The 25,937-nt window shown below is 43.4% G+C and overlaps 1 protein-coding gene across 1 annotated transcript; it reads left to right on the top strand.

Annotated features, from left to right (window-relative positions):
- The first annotated feature begins 1,183 nt into the window (after positions 1-1,183).
- On the top strand, positions 1,184-2,113 carry LOC141050104 (olfactory receptor-like protein I9). The gene has a single exon (XM_073546936.1). It carries the CDS (start codon positions 1,184-1,186, stop codon positions 2,111-2,113), a length of 930 nt encoding a protein of 309 aa, XP_073403037.1.
- The last annotated feature ends 23,824 nt before the right edge of the window (positions 2,114-25,937 follow it).

Genomic DNA, 25,937 nt, shown 5'->3' with positions numbered 1-25,937 from the left:
TTCATCAGTTTATAATATACTAATGGAGCCGATGCCTTCATTGATAATTACAGTTCTTACATTAGATTTTTAAGACATTTTTGTTTAATACCAAGCCAGAAAAGACTCGGTGATGCCTAATATACGTGCATGGTATAACATAGGCTTTCACAATACCATGTAGACCAAAAACCTGAAACAAGTGTTATGATCCATTTTTTGCCCTCTGCTTTGTTTTGCAGCATTTTTCATCCATAAAAGCCAATGACGAAGTAAAACAACGCTGCGACAACACAAGAGATGTTTGTGAAGCATTTTCATTACATTTTCTTTGTATTTTTGGTGAACAAAGCAAACTTTAATAAACATGTACATTAGAAAAAGCAAACATGTAATCCGCTCTGACAACACTGCAAATAATCCAACAATAATGCTGCGAAAACACAGTAAAAATGGTACAAAACGGGCATGATGACCGCAGTGTTATTGCTGCCAAGAGAGCAGGAAAATATCAACAGCAGTGATTAATTTAAAAATTCTGTAAAGTCAGTATTAATTTATAACTTCATTAGAACTTTAGATAGAACAAAATGAGCAAACACTTTGCTGAGAGTAAAATGTACAAGTATTTTATCCTTTTTTTTTATAAGAAAGAGGGTTTACTAAGCCCCCTCTGTTATTTATATGCACTATTGCTTCTCTTTATTTGCTTACAGCAGGGTTTATGTTCATTTTGTTCCCATCTTAGGTTTTGCCTGTTTAGTGGCCAGAGTACACGGCTCATTTTCTTGGTTTTCTTTAGGCTTTTGTGCTAGTACAAACGAGGGTGAGGCCTCCTTTTCTTTGAGCTGGGCATTATATTTCTATAGCTTCCCATGGCTGGGTATCCACAGTCGGGCCTCAGCCCTGCTCTATCCTCACTCACATTTGGGTCATTTTTGACACACGGTAAGGTTTTCATATTAGAGACAGTATAGGACCGTCCCGAATGTGGTTCACCTTGATGCGGTGGGATGGCTTCATGCATCTTTTAATCAAAAACAGTGTTTACTAGTTTTTCATTAGAACTTTGAAACGAAAATAATTGTTGGTCTATAGGTTTTATAGACTTGATTTTATAAAACTTGTACAGAAAGATATAAAGCAGAATTTATCCAGATTGGAGGAAAAATGTAATTTGCTTTTGAATTGTGTTTTGTCTTCGATGCAGGAGAACAATCTGACCGAGGTCAGCGAGTTTTTTCTCTTAGGCTTTCAAGGCAACCAGAAGCTGAGAATGTTTTTGTTCTCTTTGCTCCTTGTGGCTTACAATGGGACAATATGTGGGAATCTCCTGATCATCACCCTGGTGTCCACCAGCAGGAACCTCCACACTCCAATGTACTTCTTCATCTCACAACTGTCCATCAGTGACATCTTGTTGCCCACAGATATTGTCCCCTACACACTTTACATTCTACTCAATAATGGGGCGACTATTACTTATATCGGCTGTATGGCCCAGTGGTATTTCTTCTGTACTACAGAATTATTTGAATGTCTTCTCCTCACGGTGATGTCCTATGACAGATATGTGGCCATCTGTAAACCCCTTCATTACATCTCTATCATGACAGGACCATTGTGTATGAAGTTGGTCTTCACCTTTTGGTTGCTCTGTTTTTTCTTCTCATTCATTTACAGTATAATAATTTTAGGACTACAGTTCTGTGGACCGAATATCATTGACCATTTCTTCTGTGATCTTGTTCCCCTACAGGACATTGCCTGCTCTGATACATTTCCTATAAAACTACAAATATATTTATTAAGCATACCGTTTGTGGGTATTCCCAACCTAATAATAATCATTTCTTATGTGAACATTGTCCGTGCCATCCTACAGATCCCATCTAATATCAGCAGACAGAAAGCCTTCTCCACCTGTAGCTCCCACCTCACCGTGGTCTCTGTATTTTATATGAGTCTCTCCAGTGTGTACATTCTTCCAAAAAGTGGACAAACATCTGACGTTAATAAAATCCTATCCCTGCTATACACTGTGTTTACTCCATTGATAAATCCCATTATATATAGTTTTAGAAACAAAGATATTAAGAAAGCCGTGCAGGAAAAAATTCAGAAATATTTTTAATCTATTTTAATTATCCATAAAATATGGAAAGAAAAAAACATTTTAGCCGCAAACCAATTATGTTTAAACTCTAAACTGTCTAGTATAGAGATTCCCATTCTCAGGTAGGCATTAGGCAGCGTTCACACAGGCAATGTGGTTTGGTCCAAACATGTGCAGTTTTATTGCTTTACTAAAGCTCCAAGAGATTCAAAACCAAAAACAATGTCTTCTGCACACAAAGATGTAACACTAAATAAACATTCTGTGACTTCTGCTTTAGCCAATAAGTCACAGAATAGCAGAAAATGTCAACCAATAACAATATTATTGTTATTATTTTTTATTATTATAGTGCAATTTATTCCATGGCGCTTTACATGTGAGGAGGGCTAAACATAATAAAATATGTACAGTAATCTTAAACAATACAAGTCACGATGTATACAAAAGGAGAGGAGACCCTGAGACCCTCACAATCTACAAGGGATGGGTGAGTACACAGTAGGCGAGGATAGAGCTGGTCGTGCATCGGTTTGGTGGATCGGTGGTTACTGCAGGTTGTATGCTTGCCGGAAGAGGTAGGTCTTCAGGTTCTTTTTGAAGGTTTCAATGGTATGCGTGGTAGAGAGTTCCAGAGTAGGGGAATGCGTGGGAGAAATCGTGTGTGATTGTGGGAAGAGGAGCTAAGAGGGGAGTAAAGAAGGAGATCTTGTGTGGATCGGAGGTTGCGTGCAGGTAAGTATCGGGAGATGAGGTCACAGATGTATGGAGGACTCAGGTTGTGGATGGCTTTGTATGTCATGGTTAGCGTTTAAAACTGGAGTCTTTGGGTAATGGGAAGCCAGTGCAGGGATTGAGAGAGGGGAGAGGATGGGGAATAACAGGGGGACAGGTGGATTAGTTGGGCAGCAGAGTTTAGAATAGATTGGATGGGTGCCAGAGTGTTAAAGGGGAGGCCACATTGTGGGATTCTGGTTAGTAGGGAGGTGATATCTGGTCCAGAGATGTATATCTGTGTGTCATGATAGAGGTGATACTGAAAGCTGTGAGATTCTATGAGCTGTCCCAGGTTGAAGCCGTAAATGGAGAAGAGCAGGGGCCCTAGGACTTAAACTTGTGGGATTCCAACATATAGGGGCGCAGTGAGGAGGTGGTGTGCAAGTAGGAGACACTGAATGTCCGGTCTGTTAGGTATGATGCGATCCAAGATAAGGCCAAGTCAGTGATGCCTAGAGATAAGTGGGTCTGTAGTAATAGGGAATGGTCCACTGTGTCAAAGGCAGAGGACTGGTCCAGGAGCAGGAGGACAGAGTAGTGTCGCTGGGCCTTGGCGATTGATAGGTTTTTGGTGACCTTAGTTAGGGCAATTTCAGTGGCGTGGTGCGACCGGAAGCCAGATTGTAAGAGATCGAAGAGGGAGCAAGAAGTGAGGTGGGAGGACAGTTCAAGATGGACTTGTTGCTCCAGTAGTTTTTAGGCATAGGGGAGAAGTGATATTGGGCGATAGCTAGATACAGAGGATGGGTCAAGAGAGGGCTTTTTGAGGATAGGTGTGATTGAGGCATGTTTAAAGCTTGAGGGGAAAACACCAGTTGTTAGTGATAGGTTGAAGAGATGGGTTAGGGTTGGGATTAACTGTGATGACGTTTGGGATGAAGTGGGATGGGATTGGGTCAAGTGCACAGGTGGTGAGATGTGATCTTGAGAGAGTGGAGAGTTGATCTTCTGTAATGGTGAAGAAGTTGGTTTTGGAGGGGGAGGGCTGGGCACTTAGGAGGAAGGTCTCTGGGTGTTGTCGACCAAAACTGTCTCTGTTTTTATCAATCTTCTGCTTGAAAAATGAGGCAAAGTCTTCAGCTGAGATGAGTGGGAAGGAGGTATAACATGCAACAAGTCATTGACGACCTGGACCATTGGATAGTTCTTGGACTCTCCATGTATAAACCTTACCCCCACTCTCTTCCCAAGACTAGCACATGCACATCTCATCAAATTCCTTGAGTCCCTAAGTGACATAACTTTGACACTGTTCACAGTCTAGCGCCGTAGATCTCCAGACGGTAGCAGTGGCATGCATCGTTGGAATTCTGTGCCAATTCGCGGCCGGACTGCGCCTGTCGCTGATTGGTCGCGCCCAAGCCGCGACCAATCAACGATGCGGGATTTCCGTTACAAACAGACAGACAGAATTAGATGATTATATAGTAGATCCCATTGCTTAGTAGCCCTGGTATATGACCCCAAAACCCTCTATAACTTGTCCATCAGGTTTGCACTGTAATGTTGAGGTTTTTCCTTTCTGTACTTATTATTTTTTGTTTTACAATTATCCTTAGGCTACTTTCACATTAGCGTTTTTTAGCGCTGCGCTTCATGTGCAATAGAATCGCGTGCAAAAAACGCGTCATGCATTTTGCATGCGTTTGCTGTTTTTAGGCGTATGCGTTTTAATCAGTTTCTAGCCATGTTACTAATAATAATAATCTTTATTTATATAGCACCAACATATTCCGCAGCGCTTTACAGTTTAACAGTTTCAAAACACAAGTCATAAGTAACAACGTTAACAATACAATAATTAAAGCAAAATAAGACTAAATAAGATGACCGTGCTCGTGAGAGCTTACAATCTACAATGAAGTGGGGGAGATACAGAGTACAGGTGTGTATTTACAATGGTGTATTTCCAATGATGGTCCAGCCATCTTGAAGGAGTGAGGGCTGGATGGAGAGAGTGAATGGGCTACACACGCACACTTACACATAGAATGACTTTGATTAGTGAACATTAGTGAAAACCAGGGGAAGAGTCTTGAGGACATTATTTGCATATTCCCAGTGCCTTCTGGGATAAGTGAAGTCTCCGCGAGCTCAACGATCACTGGGTTTTGGCTGTTGCAGCTGAAAAGAGGAAATCGGAAAACCAGGGGAAGAGTCTTGAGGACATTATTTGCATATTCCCAGTGCCTTCTGGGATAAGTGAAGAGTCTCCGTGAGCTCAACGATCACTGGGTTTTGGCTGTTGCAGCTGAAAAGAGGAAATCGGAAAACCAGGGGATGAGTCTTGAGGACATTATTTGCATATTCCCAGTGCCTTCTGGGATAAGTGAAGAGTCTCCGCGAGCTCAACGATCACTGGGTTTTGTCTGTTGCAGCTGAAAAGAGGGAATCGGAAAACCAGGGGAAGAGTCTATCGGCGCGCGAATTTTGACTCATCTTTCATCGTTTTTAAGAAATCTCAATATGGAAGAGGCCAGGAGCCATTTGGTGAGCTGCATTTCTTGCTACATGTTCACAGACTTACCAGTGGAAAAGCCAAACTTCACATGCCACAAATGCAAGCTTGTGTCCCTGTTGGAGGAAAAGTTGCAAAGTCTCGAAGAGAGGTTAGCTACGTTGAAGATCATTAAGGAAGGCGAAGAGTTCTTAGACAGAGCAGAATTATCTCTTCATGTTACAGAAAGAGAAGAAATTCGAAGTGCACCTGAAGAAACAAAGGAATGGAGACATGTGACCCAGAGAAGCAGGAGGATCAGGAGGCAGTCAGCACCCATACTGCTCAGGAACCAGTACCAGGCTCTCACGCAGGAAACCAATGAAGAAATACATCAGGATAAGACTTTGCCCACAAACATCAACCTTGTACGCCTTCAGAGTCCTCCTGGATGGAGACAGAAAAATGTTGTGAAGAAGAAACGGAGAGTGGTGGTCATGGGGATTCCCTGTTGAGAGGAACAGTGGCCGCTATCTGCAGACCGGATATAACTTCAAGAGAAATGTGCTGTCTTCCAGGTGCAAAAATTAAAGATGTGTCTGAAAGGATATCAGGACTCTTCAGACCTACAGATGACTACCCATTCCTGCTACTACATGTGGGGACAAATGACACCGCAAGAAACGACCTGGAAACCATCTGCAGAGACTTTGAAGCCTTAGGCAAGAAAGTGAAAGAACTGGGAGCGCAGGTGGTCTTCTCTTCCATCCTCCCAGTGGATGGCCATGGAACAAGGAGGTGGAATAAGATTCTGCAGGTGAACAACTGGCTACGTCGATGGTGCCGTCAGCAACGATTTCTGGATCACGGAGTGAGTTACCTTTACGATGGACTACTTGCTAGAGATGGGGTGCACCTTACGAAGACTGGAAAGCAGGTATTTGGAAGTCGCCTTGCTACACTTGTAAGGAGAGCTTTAAACTAGAACAACATGGGAAGGGAAGCAAAAGACCAGTAAAAGCCATACACCTGACAAATGCTATTGAGAACTCTGCTATTAGAAGTGGAAAGGAAGAACAAAGACAAAAGAATCTAATTAATAAAAATATTGGAGAAAGAGAAACCAATCACAAACTAAAATGTTTCTATACTAATGCACAAAGCATGGGCAACAAACAAGGAGAATTGGAACTACTAACACAGGAAAAGAAATATGATGTCATTGGAATCACTGAAACTTGGTGGGACAATACACATGATTGGAATACAAGACTAGAAGGATACAACTTATTTGCAAGAAACAGACTTGATAAACGAGGAGGGGGTGTCGCATTGTATGTTAGAAACACGTATATCTGCACAGAGATTGAAGCTTCAGAGACTGGGAGTTCTGTGGAAACTGTTTGGGTAAGAATACAAGGACAGAACAATGGAAAGGACACCATTGTAGGCATTTACTACAGGCCGCCTGTGCAACCTGAAGATATGGATGAACTCTTTATGCATCAAATGGCCAAGTTCTCCCAAAAATATGACATAGTTGTCATGGGAGATTTCAACTATCCAGACATTTGTTGGGAATCTCTCTCAGGCAAAACTAACAGGTCAAGGAAATTCTTATCCTCTCTGGCTGACAACTTTATCTTCCAAAAGGTAGGGGAGAAAACAAGGGGAACTGCTACCTTGGATCTAATCCTGATAAAAAGGGAGGAAATGGTTGAGGAGGTAAAAGTGGCTGGGACCCTAGGAGGAAGCGACCATGCTATTTTAGAATTTTGGATAACTAGAGGCGGAAGACCTGTGAAGACTCAGACGTCAAGGTTAGATTTCAGAAAGGCAGATTTTAAGGGATTCAAAAAGAGAATTGGAGGGATCCAATGGCTGGATATCCTTAAAGACAAAAATGTCCAGGAAGGATGGGAAATCTTGAAAAATGAAATTCTCAAAGCACAATTGTTAACAATTCCGAAAAGAGGGAAGAATAGGAAGCATTTAAGGAAGCCAGGATGGATGAACACAGAACTTAAGCACATGCTAAAAAGGAAGAAAAAAATGTTTATAAAATGGAAAGATGGAGGCATATCTAAAGAAGAATATAATGCTGTCTGCAGAACCTGCAGGGCACAAATCAGATTAGCTAAAGCTGACAATGAATTGAGGCTTGCAAGAGATGTCAAAAGCAATAATAAAGGATTTTGGGGATATGTCAAAAGTAAAAGAAAAGTCAAAGATGCTATAGGATTTTTACAGGATGAAAATGTTGAAATGGTAAGACAGGATGTTGAGAAGGCCGAACTTTTAAATTCCTATTTTGCATCTGTTTTCCCTCAGAAAGGAAATGTGACATCAACTGTTCTTCACTGTCCTATTAAGGGAATAGAAGAATCCAGGATATCTATAAACAGAAAGATAGTGAGGAAACACTTAGCTGACCTAAATGAATTCAAGTCTCCAGGTCCAGATGAATTACACCCCAGAGTACTGAAGGAGATAGCAGAAGAAATTTTTGAACCCCTCTCCATAATCTTTGAAAATTCTTGGAAAACAGGAGAAGTCCCAGAAGACTGGAGAAGAGCAAATGTTGTTCCTATCTTCAAAAAGGGGAAGAAGGTGGACCCAGGCAACTATAGACCGGTGAGTCTGACTTCTATACCAGGAAAGATCTTTGAACAAATTATTAAACAACATGTATGTCAGTACCTGGATAAGAATGAAGTGATTAAACAGAGTCAGCATGGGTTTGTAACTAGTAAGTCATGTCAGACTAACTTAATTTCCTTCTATGACGGAATCACTGGGTGGATCAAGGAAATGCTGTAGATATAGTATATCTTGACTTCAGCAAAGCATTTGACAAAGTATCTCATCCAATCCTTATTGAAAAAATGACTAAGTATGGAATGGACCAGGCAACTGTTAGGTGGATTCATAACTGGCTTAGTGATCGGACCCAAAGAGTGGTCGTAAATGGCTGCACATCCAGTTGGAAGAATGTCTCAAGTGGGGTACCACAGGGCTCTGTCCTGGGCCCTGCATTGTTCAACATCTTTATCAACGATTTAGATGAAGGAACTGAGGGTAAACTGATTAAATTTGCTGATGACACAAAGCTAGGAGGGATAGCTAATACTAGAAAAGAGAGAGAGAGAGGATTCAAAAAGATATAAACTGGAGAAGTGGGCAGCAACTAATAGAATGGTTTTTAACAGGGAAAAATGCAAAGTACTACATCTGGGCAATAAAAATGAAAAAAGCATATACAGAGTGGGAGGAATAGGCCTAAGCAACAGCACATGTGAAAAAGACTTGGGTATACTAATAGATCACAAACTGAATATGAGTCAACAGTGTGATGCAGCAGCAAAAAAAGCAAATGCAATTCTAGGATGTATTAACAGAAGCATACAGTCTAGATCACGTGAAGTCATTATTTCCCTCTACTCCTCTTTGGTCAGACCTCATCTGGAATATTGTGTCCAGTTTTGGGCACCACAATTTAAAAAAGACATCAACAAACTGGAGCAAGTTCAGAAAAGAGCAACCAGAATGGTGACCGGTCTGCAAACCCTGTCTTATGAGGAAAGGTTGCAGGATTTGGGATTGTTTAGTTTGCAAAAGAGAAGACTGAGAGGAGACTTAATAGCTGTCTACAAATATCTAAAGGGCTGTCACAATGTAGAAGGATCAACTTTATTCTCATTTGCACAAGGAAAGACTAGAAGCAATGGGATGAAACTGAATGGGAGGAGACACAGATTAGATATTAGAAAAAACTTTTTGACAGAGTGATCAATGAGTGGAACAAGCTGCCACGAGAAGTGGTGAGTTCTCCTTCAATGGATGTCTTCAAACAGAGGCTGGACAGACATCTGACTGGGATGATTTAGCGAATCCTGCTTTGAGCAGGGGGTTGGACCAGATGGCCCAGGAGGTCCCTTCCAACTCTACGATTCTATGATTCTATGATTCTATGATTCATGATAGGCCGCTCTGAACAAATGTGTTTTGAGGGAACGCCTAAAACTATGAAAATTGTGGGTAGTCCTAATTTCTTGGGGTAGAGCATTCCAGAGGATTGGCGCAGCGTGGGAGAAGTCTTGGAGTCGGGAGTGGGAGGTACGGATTAGTGCAGAGGTTAGTCGAAAGTCGTTTGCAGAGCGCAGCGGTCGGGTAGACCGATAGACAGAAATGAGGGAGGAGATGTAGGGGGGTGCTGCACTGTGGAGAACTTTGTGGGTGAGAACAAGTACTTTGATTTGGATCCTATAATGAATGGGCAGCCAATGTAAGGACTGGCGAAGTGCGAACGTGTCCGAGTACCGATTAGCCAGATAGATGACCCTGGCTGCTGCATTAAGTATGGACTGGAGAGGGGATAGTCGAGTAATGGGGAGGCCAATTAATAGAGCGTTGCAGTAATCCAGGCAGGAGTGGATCAATGCGACAGTGAGGGTTTTTGTTGTTTCCATGGTGAGAAAAGGGCGTATTCTAGAGATGTTCTTTAGGTGTGAGCGGGAAGAGATTATATATGGGATGTGAAGGAGAGATTGGTGTCAATCATAACACCCAGACAGCGTGCCTGCTGCCGGGGTGTTATTGTGGTACCACCCACAGAGAGGGAAATGTCAGATTTAGGGAGATTAGTTGTTCAGTTTTGGAGAGGTTGAGTTTCAGATAGAGAGCATTTTAACTCTTAAAACGCATGCGATTTTAAATGTAGGCGTGTGCATGTCCATGCGCATGCCTGCGTTCCCATAGACTATAATGTGATTTTTTTTTTGCGCATTCCGTGCACAATTGTGCGCATGCATTTTTTTGACACAGGTGGCACACACAAAAAATGCAACAGAGTGCGTCCGGCGCGCCTAGGCGCACACTGCAAAAAACCGCATGCGCACAAAAACACATACAAATGCGTGCAAATGTAAGACCATGCGCACCCATGTTAAAAATAGGGGCGTATGGCGCATGCGCATGGACGCGCACAGTGCGCTGCGCTAAAAAAACGCTAATGTGAAACCAGCCTAATTGAATGTTTTTCTCCTAATTAGCATAAAAATGTAACACAAAAAGATACTTGGAAGTAAAGATTATTTTCCATTTATTACTTCCATGGACAGCTACATTGGATCCGAGAGTTATCATTCTCCTATCAGATCAGAATTTCTTTTTTACCACACTTGCAGGGTTGTGGTGTTCATGGATGATCACACAATGTTTTATACATCAAATGATAGAAAGGTTAAACAAGCAGCAATCAGCTCACCTGTCCTGGTGCACGGCAAAATACTCCACTAATAGCAAAAATCCAAATGATATCCAGCCCTCACATCTTCTTAAAATAATTGCTTTATTGATTCAGTAGTATAAAAGGCACAAAAAATTGTTGAACACAACAGCACAAAAAATAAAAAAAGGCAGAAAATAAATATCTGCTGCACTGCAAGGCAACATGTTTCAGACCTGCATGGTCCTTTGTCCAGCCTGACAAAACATAGACGAGCAACAGATGAATACAAGAGTAGCATGAAACTAAAACAATACTGACAAAGAGAAATCCATGTGTTAAATATACAGGGATAAAACATATACAGTACACATATCTAAAGACATCAGGAAATATGGATAACATGTTAATTAATAGTGAGGATGAATCAAATCTGAACTTTTATTTAAGCCCATATAGAGAGAAGCTTAAGGCTCCAATACCTCAACCTCTTCAGCTTTGCTGGCAACAGATGGGCCCCATATCAGCTGCATGGTGTGCCGCTATTAGGGGCGGACACTAATAGGTTGGGGCCCCGGTTCAAGAAATGTGTCTAGGCCCCCCCTCCCTGCTTATGGGTACACTGCTTATTATGATGGCAATGGGACCCTGGAGCCTCTGATGTCTGCTCTACATACACATCGATACAAATACCACACGTGCAAACATACACTTACCATACAAATACTGAACATACAGACACGCATATACCATACATACAGATGCACACATACACTGCAAATACATACAGATACTGTTAGGTAAAACAAAAAGCAAAAAACACAAATATCCTGAACTAAAAGGTAAAAAATATACTGCAAATAATGCATAAAAGTAATAATAATAATAATAATAAGGGTATTTAGTAAACATAATTTTGATCAAAATAATGTAACAAGCCATCCCGCCACGTCACGGCAACCCTTGTGGGACAGTCCCTACTCTAGTATTTAAAACCTTTTCACTTGCCAAGTGGCGTGAATGTGAATAAGAATCGAGCGGCTGAACCACTAGTAACAGCTTAGGCCAGACTGGATGGCTTTCCCAGCTCAGAAAGAGGGCGGTCACACCCATATATGCACTGAATGCACAATGAAATGAATAAAAACAAATCTGAACTGAGAAAAGTAAGTTAATGTGTATGCACAATGTAAGTGCATATTAACACATGACCATTAACCAGAGAAAACAAAAAGCAAAAAACACAAATATCCTGAACTAAAAGGTAAAAAATATACTGCAAATAATGCATAAAGGTAATAATAATAATAAGGATATTTAGTAAACATAATTTTGATCAAAATAACGTACAAGCCATCCCGCCACGTCACGGCAACCCTTTTTTAGATACTGTTAGGTGTCAGGTTCCGGTCACTGCACAGCAGGAATCCTGAGCCTTGCATTCGGCAGTCTCCCATTCCTCTCCAGCCACACAGGAGGCTGCTCAGCAGACCCATCGGTCTCGGCGCTCTGCCCAGACTAGCTCTGTAGGTTTAGTTGCTGCTGCCACCTCTGGTACAGCTATTGCAACGCATGCTGGCCAACAGCGAGCTGCTCCAGGGACTAAGTCGTCCTTTCGTTCCACTGAGCATGCCCATGGGACGACCTCTCATTGGAGATCGGAGGTCAAATGCTCAGGTCCTTCTCCGGCTCGGATTGGACCATCAGAAAGGTCAGGAAGGTCCCGGAAGGACGCTGCTATAAAAGGGTCGCATGTCCGCTCGGCCATGCGCTAGTATAGACTCAAATAGTTTGGAGTGTATGATGATGGATGCATGTGTCTGGTGACTGACTCATTATGAAACCCCTTCCCTATTGATACGTATGTTGGTAGGGTTTAGAGTCCGAGTCAGCGCCTGTCAGTGGCTAGTCTATAGGCCACAGTGCATACCAGCCATCTGCACACTAGTGTCCGATGGTGTCGCCCACTGCAGGGCACTATCAAACCGCGGCAAGTGACAGCCACGCCGGTGCAACGCCTTGTGTAACCTGTGCACTAATCTGGCCCAACCAAGGGTGATTAGTGGCGTCCACCTGAGTGGCACTGTGCACACTTGCACACATTATTTATTTAACCCTTGCTGGCATCACAGTCGCGGTGCCGAGCGCTAGCGGTCTAGAGGGACTTCAGTCCTGTGGTCTAAGGGCTGAGTTCTGTGACTATACGCTGGCGCTCACACTGCCAAGCTCTGTGAGCAATAACAGGCTGCGGCATTTATTATTGGGCAGTTGTGCGGCTCTGTGAGATAACAGAGTCAGCCTCTGTACACACTGGGTGAGGTTAACCCTGTGTGTTCCATTATTATACCGCCATATCGCGTCCACCATTACCGAGCAGCAATTAACACCTCTGCATGGTGGACCCCGGGCTGCGAACGTACCTAAATACCATCTTTAATATTTGGTGCATTCTGCCAGCCCGTAACTTTATCCTAGCGCCAGGGTCTGGCTAGTAATGGCGGACGAACAGCGACTGCTGCAGAACATCCGGCAGCTGAAGAGCAGGTTGGCGGCTCTCGAGCATTCAGCCTCAGCTGCGGATGTTCCTGCGGTCGCTGTTCAGGCAGCCACAGAGGCTGTCTCCCTTGTGACCATTGCCATCCCTGCCCCGACTTTGTCCCGCCTCCCGCTGCCCGAGAAGTTTTTGGGTGATAGTGCTTCTTGTAGGGGTTTCGTGAGCCAGTGCTCGATACAGCTGGAGCTGCTGGCAGCACGATTCCCCTCCGAGCGGACTAAAGTGGGAGTTATTATTTCCCTCTTGTCGGGCAGGGCTTTGGAGTGGGTCACACCGTTGTGGGAGCATTGTGATCATGTGGTGCAAAGTGCCTCATGGTTCTTGGACACTCTGAAGCAGGTCTTCCTGGGACCGCTAGTCACCCATGACACCACTCTCCGGCTGCTGGCATTGTCACAGGGCTCGTCCATAGTCAGCCACTTTGCCATCCAGTTCCGGATGCTGGCCTCGGAGTTAGAGTGGTCAGATAAGGTCCTCATTCCGGCATTCTGGAGAGGTTTGGCTGGCCATGTGAAGGATGCTCTGGCCACCAGGGAGATTCCCGTTACACTGGAGGAGCTTATCACCACTCTTCTTCTGGACGAAGAAGAATCCCGCCCCCCCCACTGGTGACACTGACTTCCTAATGAATCCTCTTGCCAGATTCTCCCTGACGTACTGAAACATGGCCTCTGTCTCTGGGGGAGAGAGGGGATAGACTCGACCCCTGGGAGGCTCAGCACCAGGCAAGAGGTCAATAGGACAGCCATAGACATACTATCGACAGTATGTGGACGTGGTCTCCATCGCCTTTTTGGAGAACACATCCACATACTGTCGATAGTGTTTGGGAAGCGAGGAAAGATCTGCCGGGACCTCAGTGGAGGCAACCTGGATGCACTCCCTCAGACATCTACCCTCACATGACTTACTCCAACCAAGAATTCTCCCCGAGGACCACTATATATGGGGAGAGTGATACCGCAACCAGGGGACCACAGCGCCATGGGCCGGGCACAGCGCATGTACAGGGTGCGTCTGAGTGATGGGAAATAATACAGCTCTTTGCCTGATTATGGGTATTAATCTTCTAACTATTTGGACATGTTAGGACTATACTGCTCAGCTAGATGAGATATTGCCTTATTATAGGCTTTATTTATATAACCTAAGTACGTCGAGCATGCTGAGATAACACTTTAAGACAAAAATTGATTATTATTCTTTAAATCATACAGGTGTTTTTTTCATGTTCTATATTTTAGCTTACTATGATCAGGCTTGGAATTGCTGTTACTATTATCCCGGTTTGACAGTAGATTTCAGCCCTGAGATGCTTTTTGTCTGTCTAGCACTTTAATTTCCATCTGTTTATTATGCCATTATTGTTTGGCTGCTATTTTCTATCTACCCCATTTTAAACACTTTGTATATCTTTATAAGATATGTGCAATAAAATTGAATACATTTGTAAAAATCCTCTTTCTATTGTGATTATATTTCCACTTACTAGACCTTTTTTATGTCATTAGGAGTTGTTTATACAATTCTCGATTTAGATCATTGTGTTTTTTTGTTTGGTGCTAACTTTTGGCCTGAGGGGATTATCCAGCTTGCCATGGAATCGTTTTTAGGTTGATAGACGAGTACAAGTTTCACCATTGCACAATGTGCAGAGGTTTCAAAAAGTAAAAAACAATACCCACATGGGGTATACATAGATGAACATTAAGTACTTGTTGCAGAAGCAGGAGAAGTAGTTGATTTCCTGAACAAAATCGTTTTGGATGCTTAGGGATGGATGTTAAGACAACTTCCCAAAAAAAATTTGGCCTGCATTTACCTAATGTTGCTGTCATCCATAGGGCTTACAAAATTGGAGGAAATCCAGCCCTTGTTCAATTTTGGAAGAGTCAACCTGTCTGCATTTTCCGATGACAGGTGTTGTGCCTATCCGTTATGACTGCACCGGCCGAACTTAAAACCCACCCGGACAACACACTCGTGGCAGGGCATGGCAGCATCTCCAAGGCGTACAAGGAGAGGTCAAGCCAAGTGTGCAGCTTGGACAAACAATAGTTAAAGAGCACTGAATAATCGGAAAGGATGCTCATATGTTCACTTAAGTAGTCCTTAACCATCTTGGTCAACTTCTCCCTCCTCATCATAGTTACACCCACAGATAGCCCTTGCTGATGGGACTGTCTCATCAAAAAGACCCAGTTGGTGGAAATTTCCCTCCCCTCTGAGTTGCACCTGGTGTTTTTGGTCCTCCCCTGTAATCCTTGTAGTTGAAAAGAGACGGTACCTTTGCCAACAGCATTGTCTGAGGGTAATCTTTTGAGCAAGTCTTTCACTACGGCCCTCTTGCATGCATGCACTGAAAATGGCAAATCTGAAGTCAAGAAAGCTGCACAACCAGTATTTCATACTGGACAAAATGTCTTTGACACAAGGGTCTTGGGAAAGGCATCTGGATATGAACTCTGCAATGTGTGGAAGACTACAAAGAGTCAAACGATCAGTGTCCTCACCAGAATGAACAGTAACCATCCTCTCCTCATGAAGCATAGCCTCTTCTCCCTCCTCCTCCTCTTCAGGCTATCAATGTTGGACAGCCATGAAGCTAGGATTGGAATTCTCCGCTAGCGCAGAGTAAAAATACTGTTCCTTCTCTTCCTCCTCCACCTTCTCCTGTTCCTCGTCAACACTCAATGTGGCCTGAGAATACTGTGTGAGACTGGGCTGTGTGGTATCAGCCACTGTAAAATCTTGCTCCATAGCCACCTGCTCGACATTCAAAGTTTCCTCTTTCAGATTCTGTAGCGAACGTTTTAATCAGGGGCGTATCTAGGGAGAGGCAGCCGGGGCAGTTGCCCCGGGCGCAGCCGGTAGGGGGCGCAGTCCGGGCCGCCTAATGCAGCGGTCCGCAGTGTCCTCCCTGGCGGCTGCGTTCTGCTGCCCCCTGGCCTGAGAGTCGGCGGTTCTCTGTGTCAGCTGTCAAGCTGACAGCTGGCGCAGAGAAGGTGCGCGTGCCGGCTCCCAGGGAACAATTGTACTGGCATCTGTATAGACGCCAGTACAATTGCAGCTCTGACCGCCGGGCCAGAGCGACGTCAGCAGCGTGACATGTCATGTGATCACGCTGCTGACGTCACTCCCCGGCGCCCAGAGTGAACGCTCAGTGCTGGTGGTAAGTGTGCTCCAATGTGGAGCTGAAGAAACCACCGAAGATGGGGGGTGTTAATGTGTGGCGATGGGTTTAATGCGTGGGGGGGTTAATGAGTAGAGATGAGGTTAATGTGGGGGGTTAATGAGTGGAGATGAGATTAATGTGGGGATTAATGTATGGGGGGTTAAAGAGTGGGGATGGGGTTAATGTGTGGGGGTTAATGAGTGGGGATGGGGGTTAATGAGTGGGGATGGGGTTAATGTGTAGTGGGGTTAATGAGTGGGGATGGTGTTAATGTGTAGTGGGGTTAAAGAGTGGGGATGGGGGTTACTGTGTGGGGGGTAAAGAGTGGGGATGGGGTTAATGTGTGGGGGGTTAATGAGTGGGGATGGGGGTTAATGTGTGGGGGGTTAATGAGTGGGGATGGGAGTCATTAAGTGGGGGGTTAATGAATGGGGATGGGGGTTACTGTGTGGGGCGTTAATGAGTGGGGGTGGGGGTTACTGTGTGGGGGGTTAATGAGTGGGGATGGGGGTTACTGTGTGGGGGGTTAATGAGTGGGGATGGGGTTAATGTGTGTGGGGGGTTAATGAGTGGGGATGGGGGTTAATGAGTGGGGATGGGGGTTAATGTGTGGGGGATTTGGAGTAGGGGGGTACATAATGTGTTGGGGGATTTGGGAGTATGGACGGGGGTGTTAATGAGTGGGGATGGAATTAATGAGTGGGGATGGGTGTTATTGTTTGGGGGGGTTAATTTGTAGGGATGGGGTTAATATGTGAGGGATTTGGAGTGGGGGGTACATAATGTGTGGGGGGATTTGGGAGTGGGGATGGGGGTTATTTAATGTGTGGGGGATTTGGAGTGGGGGGTACATAATGTGTCTGAGGGATTTGGAGTGGGGATGGGGGGATTTAATGTGTGTGGGGAGATTTGAGGACACAGTATGTATGAGGAAACAGTTTGGGGGTTGGGTGCAGACAGTATAGGGAGCGAACGGGTTAATGTATGTGGACACAGTATAGGGAGTCAGGGGTATGTGTGAGCAGACGGTATAGAGAGTGAGGGGGTAAATATATGATGAGACAGTATGGTGAACAGAGGGATGTTAGAGGAGGGAGGGGAATAGTGTGAGGAGACAGTATATTGCAGATATTTTTATTCAGGAGCATTATAATGACACTTCTATCTTTAAGGGCATCGTGTGGAGATTTGCTGCAGAAGACCGGAGAAGATGGAAGTCTGCAGAGACGAAATGTGGATGAGAAAACTCACCATGGGGTTTGGACAAGAAGAAGAAAAGGAGAACGACTCCAGAGACGTCATCTATAAGGTACCTGGATGTAAATGTTATTTGTGATACTGACTTATTCTCATGTTTTTATTTGTTAGGAACATTAAAGGGGTTGTCCAGGTTTGTACGGAGTCTGCAGTCATTCTATGTGACTGCAGACTTCTGAATTCTCACAGTGCTCACTGAACGCTGCCAGGATTCTCTTGTGCCGGTAATTTACATAGATGCGGTCACATGCTGACTAGACGTGTGTGGCCTCAATCAATGAAAATGAACGGAGCGAGGCCGGGCACGTTTAGTCGGAGTGTGGCCAGAAGTATATAACTCACATACTTGTGCTGACATGACTGTACATCGGCAAGGGAGAATCCTAAAAGTGTGCAGTGCATTAGTTGTGAGAATTCAGAAGCTGCAATGTCAGGATTCAGCTCTGCAGGTTCCAGTAGTCATCACACGGACACTTCACTCATATGCGATTTTCATACTTGACAACGAGCTTCTCTTCCAGCTTTCAGTTTTTTACTGAACTTTGAGATCTTTAGGGAGAGCAGCTCGTGAGTACATGGCTAAGTGTGCAAGTCGCATATGTATTTTGGGGGGGCGCCGAACCAAATTCTTGCCCCGGGTGCCAGGAATCCTAGATACGCCTCTGGTTTTAATAGAAAGAGAATTGGGATGGTTACGCTCATAATAGTGTAATCAGCGCTCAATATCTTGGTGCACTACTAAAAGTTTTGAAGAACCTCACATAGGTCAGTAATCCACACTCACTTGGCAGTTTTTATTTGTGAGAGCTGAGTGTTACTCTGACGGTCATTGAGAAGCTGGAATTCAGACTCTGTCCTCTGCTGCTCACTAAGCCTTGCCAACATATGGAAGGTCGAATTCCAGCATGTGGGCAGGTCACAAATCAGTTGATGACAAGGCTAATTAAAGCTGTGCTGCAGCAAAGCTAGACCATCGAAAGCCTGAGATGACCTTCAGAAATGTGCTCTGGCACAGCGTACCTGGGTAAGTAGGTCAGGCAAGTCAAGGTATGTTTTTAAAAACCACTGTACAACCCAGTTCAGCACGTGGGCCATGCATGGAATGTGTACCAGCTTGCCCCAAGCATTAAAGCTGCCACCAAGTTACGCCCACAACCAGACCTAGTTGGAGGTCACCTCAGCAGATGAGCTTCAGCAGAGTATGTTGCCGCTTCACCAAGGCAGTGCTACAGATTTCTCAGCTAGGGAGTGATGGGGAGGCTATTTACACTGAGGATGAGGAGGAGAGACTGGAAGAGGAATACGACGAGACTGAAACCCTGATGGAAGTTGGGGTCATTATTTTTGGTGTGGGTAAGATGTGTGATGTCCAAGATTCTGACTGTCCCAGACTTCACCATGTTAATCCAGTGTGCCGTAAAGAAAACGTACCATCCCTGTCCTCAAGAACTTGTCCTCGTGTCTGTGATTATGTTGACGTTCCCTTTGACTGCGTTGACCAGAGCACGGCTGATATTGTGTAACATGTGCTTATATAACTCGGGGATGGCACACCTGGAAAAATAGAGTCAGCTGGGAATTGAGTACTGTGGGGCCGCCACCGCCAAGAGGTCAAGGAAAGACTCAGTTCCCACAAGTCAAAACGGCTACATTTCCTGGGCTAGCAATCTGGCAATGTGGGTGTTTATCGTTTTGGCCTGTGGGTGGGTGGCTGTATATTTCTGGTTTCTAGCAAACGTCTGGGGCAAGGAAAACTGAACGCTGTTCTGTGACAATGAACTGGCCATGGATGCTGACTGTTGTTTGTGTGCAACCTCTGGTTGTGGGCAGGAGGCATCAGCGCCTGCTTCATGGTCAGCAGATTTGGAAGTCCATAACACAAGGGAAGGTGCAGTGGTTTCACCCTCAGACACATATTTGGTACCCAGGCGTTCCACCCACCTACTAAGATACTTGGCTGCCATGTGCTTTGTAAGCTGGTGGTTCTCAGGTTGGCAGTGTTCTTGCCTCTTCTTAGCTTGGTTTAGCTACAACATTCTCACACTTGTCTGGGTTCGTTAGTGGTGTAGCGCGCTGACCAAATTTTGACAGGAATGTAGATACAGTCACCTTCAGATCCGTCACACAGGCTTGGTGGGCACCACCACATCCACATCCCTTAACGTCACCCTTTCTCATCCTGAATGAGCTATGCTTATGAAACCAAAATATACTGGGCTTTATTTTTCACAAGTACCCTTACAAAGGTCTTATGTGAAAATTCCCTGTATCTAGAAATGTATGGCTATTTTTTTGGAGATCGCAGCTTGATTATACACAGCAGCAGCAGACTGACATAAATTACAGCTAAATAGTCACGTTTGGTATCTCTTTAGGCTTTGCGTCAGTTGCACAACTGCTAGATAAAGAAACACTATTTTTTAAACAAATTGAAAATGATGATTTCTTTTTCAGTCGGCTTGCTGACACACTCTAAATGCAGAGTAATGAAGATTATTGCCCCTGCTAAATTGTCATGTAAGATTATCTGTACCCAGATTGCGCCAGGCACACAACTGCTTGATAAAGATACTGTATTACCAATAGAAAATTATGATTCTTTTAAAGATCACCTTGCTAAGGCTAGTTTCACATTTGCGTTTGATCCGCAGCGGACGCTCGCCGTGAAGCTCTGTCCCCTGCCACGCCTCCTCTGGTCAGCTCCGCCTATGGGCGCATGCCTCTGCATGCGGCCTGCATACCCTATCTTTAGCATTGGGAATGCAGGCCATGCCCAGGTATGCGATTGCCACCGCACGCGTCATCTTGACTGTGCGGCGACCGCACCAAAATGCAACACGGTGCGTTTGGCGCAGGTCGCCGCACCGTCAAAACGATGCATGTGGCGGCAAATGCATACCTGCACACGGCCTGCATGCCCAATTCTAAAGATAGGGTACACAGGCCGCATGCAGCGGCATGCGCCCATGGGTGGAGCTGAACGGAGGAGGCGTGGCAGGGGGAGGAGCTTCACAGTGAGCATCCGCTGCGCCTCCAAATGCAAATGTGAAACTAGCCCAACACACTCCAAATGCAAAGTAATGAATATTGTTGCCCTTGCTAAATTGTCACATAAGATTATCTCTTCCCAGATTGCACCAGTCGCACAGCTGCTAAATAAAGATGCGCTATTTTAAGCAATAGATGAGGAATATTATTTAGCGATTAGATTTTAAAATGGATGTTACTATATGCTGCCTCTGAAGAACATTATTTTGCTGTAAAAAATAATTTTATAGGCTGCTACACAGGAATATTATTTAGCTCCCAAAAAATGGTTTTGCATATGCTGGTACTACCTAATATTATTTCCATCTACAAATAGCTGATTTCTATATTTTTGTAATGGATGAAACCCTCCGTATTTCATACTAATTCGACGGTCTGCCCCTATTACTATCTACTATACCACACAGTGGAAAATAGCAGAGATCTGCAGCATGTACTTGTGTAGTGACCAAAAAAAAACATTACTAATGAATGTTATTTGTCATATGGTAAGGGTGTCCTCTATTCCTTACATGATTGCATTTGTGACAACGGTTTCCCGTCTTGCCTTGGGAGGAGGTAAATTATTTATTCTGCTGCTCTCTCCTGCCTTGTTATGGTATTACACCTTGTAGTACTATGCTGCCCTCTTCTGCCTTAGTTTGGTATTGCAACTTGATTTTCTGATTTGAAAATAAGTGGCAGTTGGAGGTGTGAAGGAGACTGAAAAGGGTGTGCTACGTGCGGTTTTGGTGGTGAAAGGAGGTAGGAAATTGAGGCTCCTCATCTAGGACAAGCAGGTAGTACAAATACGCATGCCTTGCATTTACAGCAACAGAGTGCTGAGACAAGCGAAGGAGCTGCAGAGCTGCAGACTTTCTCGGTACTCCGATCCGATTAAAGTCAGCTAATCCTCCCCCTTCACGCAGCACAGTGAGTTATATGAAAAATTACTGCCATCATCCCAAGGCCGGAAACGAGAAAATTCTTTGACTGACACAATGTGTAATGAAAATTGTATCTGCTACCCATGACTGTTATATGGAAAAACATAAGACTTGTTACAAGTATTAAGTAAAATTAATCTTTCAAGTTTTCACGGGACCCCTGGTGTATGCTTCTTTCATCAGCGGCCTCATACCTTGCAGGCATCAAAATAACCCTCAGTCTCATATATCCGTCAACTCCGCCTTTTATAATTGTCACCTAACCTAGGGATTGTTAGAGCCATCGGAGTCACCGTGACTGAACCACCCTCCGAGGTGCTAGGCCCTGCATCTCACAAGGCGGTGTGTCACAGGCAATGATGAGGACACCCAGGTGCCTGCCTTTTACTCTCCATTTTATTAAATCTCTCACTACTTAATCCCCACCTAACAAAATCTATTCTTCACAATCTTCAGCAATTAAAAGAGCTTTTTTTTGAATGAATTATGCTCACTGTAAACTCCTGTCACACTCCCTACTCTGTTTCTGGCTGCAATGTGCACAAGATGGCACCCACAGCCCTTAAATATCCCTTATGACGCTGGAAGGCCAGCCAATCACAGTAACGCCACACCAAAGAGGGTGCCGGCATTACTGTGAATGACAAGCCAGTCCAGCATGTACACTGGCTACAAATAAAGTGCCAAACATTCTGAGCGGGTCACTCAAATATACCGAGGCAAATACCGAATCACTCGCCGAATAATGAATGAGTAGCCTGAATAGCGTACTATTCAAGCAATTAACCAATAGTGCCGAATGTATTAGCTCATCACAATTAATTTCCTATTTACTTTCCCATGAAGCCGTCATTTTACAGCAATAATGAAGCTGTACGTGACATTTACTATAGACAATTTTAGCTTTCTATACAGTAATGACCAGAAATAAATGAGACACAAGAGAACAATCTCCATGGATTCACCGCACACAATATCCCGGCTTCAGCCTGAGTATATACAGTGCGCTGTATCCACTGTGTGTGATGGCCGTGTCTTTCTCAGCCATGTGACATATTGAATCGCACTGAGCGTCTACCTGTCTGGCAGAAGTTTCCTAAGAATTGGACAGATTTATGAAAATTTAGTCTTAAAACATGAACATTTCTAATGTAAGTCCTGGGACCGGGAATCCATCAAGTGCCCAATACTACTTGACCCGTCTAAGTTGAGGCTTGATGTCCGGATACAAATTTAATAATTTATCTTCTTTTATTCTTATCCTTGAAGTATATTTTTTGTTGTCCCATTTTTCCCCTTCGGTTTTGCAGGAAGCATTCATCAATTCATTCTTTAATAATGGAGCCGATGCCTTCATTGATAATTACAATTCTTACATTAGATTTTAAAGACTTTTTTAAAATACTAACCCGGAAAAGACTCAGAAATGTCTAATATATGTGCATGGTATAACATAGGCTTTCACAATATCATGTAGAAGAAAGACCTGACTTAAGCGTTACATGATCCGTTCTCCCCCTCTGCTTCACAGTGTATTTCACATGTTTAGGTTATGTTCACATGCGGTGTTTTTACAGCCTTTTTCTTCCTGCTCTTTTTTAAGCAAATCAAAAACTGCTTTTCACAAAACGAGCAAAAGGTATGAGATTTCCGAAATCTCATGCACGCATTTATTTTTTTTTTCCAGCGTTTTTAAAATTCAGTGTTTTCCAAAATATTTTCAACAATAGAAAGCAATGAGAAGGTGGAACCGTGCTGTGAAAACACAAGAAATGTTTTTGCAGCATTTTCATAGCATTTTTTTCTTTGCGTTTTTGGTTAATACAAGTAGCTTTATTAAACATGTTCTTTAGACATAGCATAAATGTAAACTGCACCGACAAGACTCTGCAAAAAAAAATGGTACAATAATAAAATGCAACAATAATCCTGCGAAAACGCAGTAAAAATGGTACGAAACGGACATCATGAATGCAGTGTTATTGCTGCCAAGAAAGCAGGAACATATCAACAGTGATTAATTTAAAAATGCAGCAAGAAAAGTATTAATTTATAACTTCATTAGTACTTTAGAAATAAAATCAGCAAACAGAGCTGAGAGTAAAATATAATAGTACATATATTTTACATTTTTTTAATAAGAAACGGAGTTAACCAAGTCCCCTCTGTTATTTATATGCACTATTGCCTTTCTTTCTTTATTACAGCAGGGTGTGTGTTCATTTTGTTTACATGTTAGGTTTTGTCGGTTTAGTGGCCAGAGTGAACCTCCTTATACCACTGCTCATTTTTCATGTTTTTTTTCTTTAGCTTTTTCTACTGACAGTTATATATGGAAGAAAGGATTGATCCAAATTCTAGACTATAAATCCAAGATGTATTAAAATGATGAATTATTTATTTCCATGTAGAAACAATGTATTAAAGATAGGGGGCACATGGCGAAAAAAAGAAAATATTAGGCTAACAGATGGGTTTCGAATAAAGGTGCTGTCTTAGATTTGGTTTGAAAACTTTTTTTTGCATGTTTACTCAAGAAAGAAAAATATTAAAACTACATTTTAATTATGGAAATAAAAAATTCATCATTTTCAACTTATCTTGGATTTGTGGACTAGAAGCGGGATCGATCCTTTCTTCCCTGTGTTACCCAACGTCCAGCAATGGCGTGGATCACGAGCTCCTGTGCAGATCATACTCTATTGAAGGACAAGCTGGTTCTTTTCTTTTTTTATTTACCTTTATATAGCTTCCCATGGCTGGGTATCAACAGTCGGGCCTCAGCCCTGCTCTATCTCATTAACATTGAGGTCATTTTTGACACATGGTAAGGTTTTCATATTCCCGATTGTGGTGCACCTTGATGCGGTGGGATGACTTCTCTGCTTTTTTTTTTTAATCAAAACAGGGTTTACTAGTTTTCCATTAGAACTTTGAAAAAAAATTATTGTTGGTCTATAGGTTGAATAGGATTGATTTTATAAAACTTGTATAGTGTGATACAAAACAGAATTTATCCAGATTGGACAATATACAGCTCTGGCAAAAATTAAGAGACCAACACACAGTTTTATAATAATCAGCTTCTCGCCATTCCATTCCAGTGTCAATTGAATTCCAGTCAGAGTACTCCTCATTCTACTTAATGTGCTTCTGATTAGGTGATCACATGAACCAAATCTTAATTAATGAAAAAGTATAAAAAACCCTGCTGTGGTGTTCACAATCCTCATGGAATAGGACAAGCTGGATGGCAAAACAAGTGCTAGTAATATCCCAAAAGTAATAGGAATGAAAAAATAACTTTTAACCATGCCAAAGGAATTGAAAAGAAAAGTCTTGAGTGAGGAAAAGAAGGGCTCAATTCTGGCTTTACTAGCAGAGTGATACAGTGAGCGTCATGTTTCTCCATCCTTAAAATTTCAATGATGGCAGTCCATTACAACAAGGTCAAGCAGCAGACATTTGGGACAAGAAAATGACAGACCGGCAGAGGGTGGTAACAACTCTCCACTGATCGGGATGACGTCATCTTATTCGAATGTCAATCAGCAACCACAGGATAACAACATCAAGTGACCTACAAAAGGAATGGCAAATGGCAGCTGGGGTGAAGTGCATGGCAAGAATAGTTTGTAACAGGCTCCTAGAGGCAGGGCTCAAGTCATGTAAAGCTAGAAAAAAAGCCTTTCTTCAATGAGAAGCAAAGGAGAGCCAGGCTGAAATTTGTCAATGACCATAAGAATTGGACCATAGAGGACTGGAGTAAGGTAATCTTCTCTGATGAGTCTAATTTTCAGCTTTGCCCAACACCTGGTCGTCTAATGGTTAGACGGAGACCTGGAGAGGCATACAAGCCACAGTGTCTTGCACCTACTATGAAATTTTGTGGAGGATTGGTGATGATATGGGGATGCTTCATCAAGGCTGGAATTGGGCAGGCTAATCTTTGGAAGGATGTATGTGTCACACAGCCTTGTTGGGATGCAGGCCTAGTATCTCGGAGGGTGGTTCAGTCATGGTGACTCCGTTGGCTCTAACTATCCCTATTCTAGGTGGCAGTTATAAATGGGGGAGTTTCCGGATATATGAGACTGAGGGTTACGTTGATACCTGCAAGGTATGAAGCCTCGGAGGAAAGAAGCATACACCAGAGGATCCGTGCAAACTTGAAAGGTGAATTTTACTGAAGGCTTGAAACAATTCATATGTTTTTCCATAAAACAGTCAGGGTTAACAGATACAATTTTCCTTAAACATTGTGTTAGTCAAAGCCTTTTCTCGTTTCCGGCCTTGGGATGATGGCAGTAACTTTTCATATAACTCATTGTGCTGCGTGAAGGGGGAGGATTAGCTGACCTTAATCGGATCAGTGTATCCGGATAATCTGCTGCACAGCTCTGCAGCTCCTTCGCTTGTCTCAGCATTCTGTTGCTGTAAA

Source organism: Dendrobates tinctorius, unplaced genomic scaffold (assembly GCF_039654945.1).
Source record: "Dendrobates tinctorius isolate UK_male_01 unplaced genomic scaffold, ASM3965494v1 ptg000151l, whole genome shotgun sequence".
In the NCBI taxonomy this organism is placed as follows: domain Eukaryota; kingdom Metazoa; phylum Chordata; class Amphibia; order Anura; family Dendrobatidae; genus Dendrobates; species Dendrobates tinctorius.
This window is presented reverse-complemented; position numbering and strand designations above follow the sequence as displayed.

Coding starts and splice junctions, on each gene's coding strand:
- LOC141050104 (XM_073546936.1), top strand. CDS start 1,184: ATGCAGGAGAACAATCTGACCGAGGTCAGCGAGTTTTTTCTCTTAGGC.